Raw genomic sequence first — 6,125 nt, forward strand, 5'->3', positions numbered from 1 at the left:
AGAAAGTTGTCTCTTACAACAAATATGAGATCAGAGGATTCTGCTTGAGCGAATGGTTAGTAAAACTTGGAGATGGCAAACTTGATAGCAGTTTTCAATTAGGAATGGATATTATTGAAATCCCCTGTGAAATGATTTGTAACTGATCTATTATTGAAGCTACCTTTGGAAATACTGTATCTATAGATAATATTAAAAATATATCTAAACATGCAATTCCTTGTCGAAAAAATGAGCACGTTTAAAAATTAAATGAAATTTTGGATAGACTCGATGGAGATTTTCACACATATTTAATTGATGATTCCATTGATTCAACAGATGATGGTGAAAAGGAAAATTTTCCCATCAAATTTCTTAATAGTATTAACTCCTGTGGGAATGCTGTGTCATAAATTAAAATTGAAAGTGGATGCAATCATCATGCTACTGAGAAATCTTAATAGTAAATGGGGTCTTTGTAATGGCACTAGATTTTTTATCAAAAGATTGCGACCTAACATTATCAAAGCTGAAGTATTAACAGGATCTGCAGAAGTAGAGGTTGTTCTGATTCCAAGAATTGATTTGTCCCCGTCTGACACTGGCCTCTCATTTAAATTAATTCAAAGACAGTTTCGCATGATGCCAGCATTTGTGATGATTATCAGTAAATCACAAGGACAAACTCTAGACAGAATAGGAATATTTCTACCTGAACCTGTTTTTGAACATGGTCAATTATATGTTGCTTTCTCTCGAGTTCAAAGAGCGTGTGATGTTAAAGTTGTAAATACTTCATCACAAGGGAAATTAGTCAAGCACTCTGAAAGTGTTTTTACTCTTACTGTGGTATACAGGGAGATATTAGAATAAGTTTAATCAATTTATCAGTCATTGTTTGTATCAATGTTTTTATATCATGTTTTTGTTGCTTTCATATGTTTGGTTGTTTTATATCATGTCTTTGTTGTTGTCATATCATATTGTTATTGTTTACCTATATTAATAAATTTATTTTCATATACATTTTACTAATTTTCTTTAATCTCTGACACATCTATTATAGAGAAAGGGCAAATAGCAATACTAAAATATTTCCTCTAATTAATTCCCTTTCAATGTGCACGAATTCATGCACCAGGCCACTAGTATCAAATATTAGGGCAGTACGTTTTATATTACAGTGAGAATATAATATGGCTAAAATGTAAAAATTTCCATAACTTTCAGTTTTGTACATTGTATATCATTTGGGGGAACTGACCCACTGTCATCTTGTATAGGGTACTTTCAAAAATCAAAACTAGCAAAAGCTTCTCCTGTTAGCCCAGATTAGAGGTGAAAGTTAACTCTACCTTCTTGTCACTCTCTTCCCTCTGCTTCTGTCCACCACCAACAAGTAAATTACAAGTCAAGAGTCTAACAGAAATCAGGTCAAGTGTAGTGAAAGTCAAACACTGGTTTTCAAATGGGCTTCTTTCCTTCCTGCACTCCTACTGGGAATGAAGGCGTGGTTATTTTTGGCTTTTTTTTTGTTTTACACTAAAGCTAAATTTTAAAAAGCATCTTCCTCACACTTAGGGCTACAGGGGAGTTAAACTAGTAACTTCCACAATCATCTCTTTAACAGCAGATATTGGCTCACATACACAGTTTGTGGTATCAGCCTCATTATTTTATGTAACAACTTATAAATTATTGCTGTGAAGAAAGATTAATGTGGGTACATTAAATAGACCTGAAATGACTTCAAGAAGTCTGACAGCTACAATTATTTATGAATAACACACTGAATACACCCATATACTCACTGATTAGCCAATGAAAAGGGTAGCGGTCGTACACTAAATACCATGTTTCTCTTTTATTAATGTAGATTGCTGTGAAGAAAGATTAATGTGGGTACATTAAATAGACCTGAAATGACTTCAAGAAGTCTGACAGCTACAATTATTTATGAATAACACACTGAATACACCTTTACTCCTAATATTTTAAATGTATCTCTCACCTTTTCAATTTTTCTAAGACTAAGTTTTCTTCTTGTTTGTTCCCACTGTCGTCTTTCTTCTCTGTCCATCCAGAGGCAGTGCTGCTCTTCTGCTCTGCACTCACATTGTTCTAATTTCCTACTTATCCAAATCCTACATAATAAAACCCTAATATGCAAATTGAACAAATGGTGGAACGACTGGTTACTATGATGCGCATTGACCACCAGGGAGCAGACGTTCAATGCAGGAGCTGCCCCCTGGTGATCAGTGCACTCCCACAGGGGGAGCACCACTCAGCCAGAAGCCAGGCTCACGGCTGGTGAGTGCAGTGGTTGGAGTCTCTCCTGCCTCTGCAGCAGCACTAAGGACCCCTTGGGGGATATCCAACTGCCGGCTTAGGCCTGCTCACCACATACCCCAAGGAGTCCCAGACTGCGAGAGGGTGCAGGCCGGGATGAGGGACCCCCCTACAGTGCACAAATGTCGTGCACCAGGCCTCTAGTATCTAAATAAAAGTACAAATGCAAGTGAAGGTTAATTGGGTGTACCCATTATACTGACATCAGCTTCTTTGATATGTCCAAACCACCTCCTTACTCACTTTTTATTTCTTGAACTACAGGAATTTTACAGTTTTTCTATCAGCTCTGTTCATGGATTTGTAAGCCAGCTCTCACCATGTTTTGTTATACAGCTCTCTCTACCATGTTCTTATGGCCAAGACAATGGTAAAATGTGGAGCAGACTCATTAAAAACATTTCACACAGTAATATTCATAATTCAGTGGGTTTAGGGATAAGTTTTCAAAGAAGGCTGGGATAACTGAAAATTGATTTCAAATCTAGAAAAAAACAAAACAGATTTGAATTTCCTAAGAAAAAGATGTATCCTGGGTCCCCTGTGACTTACAGAGCCTTGAACAAATCTTCCATCTATAGTCCAGGTCTTGGTATGTCAATATGCTTATGGAATTACCACAAAATGAACCCACGGAATATAAAAGTCAGGCTGTGCAGCCCAATTCCTCACCTTAGAGGAGGAGGAGAGAGGAGGAGGAAAAAACTATAATGTCCCTTCACTTCCTAAGATAAGCGCTTGACCGCAGAATGGTAATGGTTGACCACGAAGAGGTAATATCTGAAGAGGTACACATTTTCACTTAGGGACAATGCATATTTATACTGGCATTAGATATAGTTTAATCAGACATCTATTTTTGACTTTGCACTAATAACTTCCTCAAATTTGATGATGAATCATTAAAGATGAATCATAAAAAGCATGTGCTAAAAGATTCTTTTCCTCCATTTCCAATTATATGAAGGATTTTGGATCTGACTCTTTCTTTAGTTATCAGTTTGGATTACCTCTGGGACTCCCAGGAAGCCTGGTGGAAATTGCTCTTCCTTCCCTTGCCATCTAAGTTCCCAATTTCTGTACCTCTTGGTCTCTCCCTCCCTCTCTATACTGAGGGCAGTAGTGGAGTTAGTGTCTAGTACAATAAAAAAATTCCTAACTCCAATTCTTTCTTGAACTTTTCCAATGTATTTGAGTTCACAACCTATACATAAAATATGCAATCACTTCAGTTTTACCTGGGCCTTATTAATTGCTCCTGGTCCTTAAAAGATTGGGTGTCTTCCCATAACAACCAATTTTGAAACTGTGCAGCATCAGAAAATCTAGGTAGTTGATTGTTTTCTTGTAGTTTATTTACTTGTTTTGCAAGCAATTTCTATTTTTAAAAAGTGTGTTTCATATATATGCGTATATATATGTATATGTGTATATATAAATATGAAGTGTTTTTAAGATTTACAGAAATAAAACTGTTCTTTGACATACCTTTTTATATTTAGTGTTTAGTAAAATTCCTGTACTTTCTAAGTAACTAATTCTGTTTAATTGCATTTAAATCTATTTTGAATCCATTACAGACATGGGTAACTGAACCAAAGTAAAAATTTCTCTCTCTGAAAATGAAAGATAAATATCTCATCATACATTTCCATCCATTCTAAAAAAAATTAATGAAAATATGGAAGAATGGCAGAAGCTCTAGACACAGAGGGGAAAATGGGGGATGATATAGAACACTTAAAGGTATAGGAAAGTTATTCTCATTTCTATACTACTCTCTTACCTTAGAACGTACATTTGTAAAGTACACATATGCATACCTTTCTAATTTTTATTCAACCCTCTTGATTCTAAAATCAAATCCACTCACTCACTAACTTCGAGTCAAAAATTGAAAGGAGCCTGGCCAGTGTGGCTCAGTTGGTTGTGTGTTGTCCCATGCACTGAGAGGTTGCTGGATTAATTCTCTGTCAGGGCACCTGCCCGATATGGGCTTAAACCCCATTAGGGGGCATGCAGGAGACAGCTGATTGATGTGATGTTTCGCCCTCACATCAATCTTTCTCTTTTCTACCTCCCTCTCTCTCTAAAAAAAAAATCAAAACTATTTTTTAAAAATAATAAAATGAAAGGATATCACTATTTATACCCACTCACTCTACACCTAATGATTCACTTTACCTTTATCATATAACTAGAGGCCTGGTGCACGTGTGCACCAGTGGGGTTCCTTGGCCTGGCCTGTGGGGATCGGGCCCAAACCGGCTCTCAGACATCCTCTGAGGGGTCCTGGGTTGTGAGAAGGTGCAGGCTAGGCCAAGGGACCCCACCAATGCACGATCAGGGCCAGGGAGGGACCGCAGGAGGGCTCTAGGGCGTGTCTGGCCTGTCTTGCCCAGTCCCGATTGGCCAGACCACAGCAGCAAGCTAACCTACTGGTTGGAGTGTCTGCCCCCTGGTGACCAGTGATTGTCATAGCGACTGGTCGAATGAAAGATCGGATACTTAGCATATTAGGCTTTTATTATATAGGATTTTTAAAAAAATATATTTTATTGATTTTTTACAGAGAGGAAAGGAGAGGGATAGAGAGTTAGAAACATCGATGAGAGAGAAACATCATTGATCAGCTGCCTCCTGCACACCCCCCCACTGGGGATGTGCCTGCAACCAAGGTACATGCCCCTGACCGGAATCGAACCTGGGACCCTTCAGTCCGCTGTCTGACGCTCTATCCAATGGGCCAAACCAGTTAGGGCTATATAGGATTTTTTACTGGCTGAACATAGCTGCATGTGTGTGGGTGCAAACACACAGTGTGCATGTTCTTGAGTCACCCATAGGACATTATAACTGTGCTCACTGTTCCTCTCCTGTCACACAGGCTGGTTTTGGTTCCAGCTTAAGAATTGTGCTGCCATAATAGACTCTTCCTATTGGCCCCAGCTCTGATAGAAGGAACACACTGGAATAGCAACTGAATTACTAAATTATGCCATTTACCACTGACGTATTAATAGATGACTTGGTCCCTTTCCTTTTCTTGGCCAAATAAAGCAACCTCAAATTGTTCTTTATTCCTGTTCTAAATTTTCATTTGGAAAAAAATATTTAATTAGTCTGTCAAAATTAAGTTAAAAATATTTTAAGAAAGTACTTGTCATACAAGTAAACCTTTCTTCCAAACCTTATGTAGGAAAACAAATTAAGTATTTAACTTACGTGTTCTTTTATGTAGTTTTCTTTTGAAGTTTAACTTTAGACTTGTTAAGATATGGCCTGTACCTATTAAATTCTCTCAAGTTACATGCAACCTAAAAAACAAAACAATAACAAAAAATATAAATACAAACACTTAAAAATCATAGCAATCACTTTCAGGAGGAAAATAGTAATAATATAAAATTTGATAACATTTTGGTATCAAGTAATAATTGCTAATAATTTTGTAAGTAGTATCTCTCTATAATTGTTAAACAACATAAGTATCTCTCTACAATTGTTGACCAACAGGAAATTTCTATCCAAATTCATTACTTTAAAAAAAATATGACTTATAAATTTAGTACACACAATTGAAGTTATTAGAATAAAATACCAATCTACACTAATAAAAGAGAAACATGGTAATTGGCGTACGACCGCTACCCTTTTCATTGGCTAATCAGTGAGTATATGCAAATTAACTGTCAGCCAAGATGGCGGCCGGCAGCCAGGCACTGAAGCGAGCAGGGAGGCTTGCTTGCTGCAGACTCCAACGTTCACCGCCTCACTTGCCGGCCTCTCAG

At 37.3% G+C, this 6,125-nt stretch overlaps 1 protein-coding gene across 1 annotated transcript in view; it reads right to left on the reverse strand.

The window, feature by feature from the left end:
• LOC102242905 (fibrous sheath-interacting protein 2-like) overlaps window positions 1-6,125 on the reverse strand; it is a 13,608-nt gene that overhangs the window by 949 nt on the left and 6,534 nt on the right. Inside the window, exon 3 of the mRNA XM_005876598.2 lies at window positions 5,560-5,651. Within this exon, the coding sequence (XP_005876660.1) occupies window positions 5,568-5,651 (84 nt within the window). The 3' untranslated portion in view covers window positions 5,560-5,567. The remainder of the gene's footprint in view (window positions 1-5,559; window positions 5,652-6,125) is intronic.

This window comes from Myotis brandtii, unplaced genomic scaffold (assembly GCF_000412655.1).
Source record: "Myotis brandtii unplaced genomic scaffold, ASM41265v1 scaffold49, whole genome shotgun sequence".
NCBI lineage: Eukaryota > Metazoa > Chordata > Mammalia > Chiroptera > Vespertilionidae > Myotis > Myotis brandtii.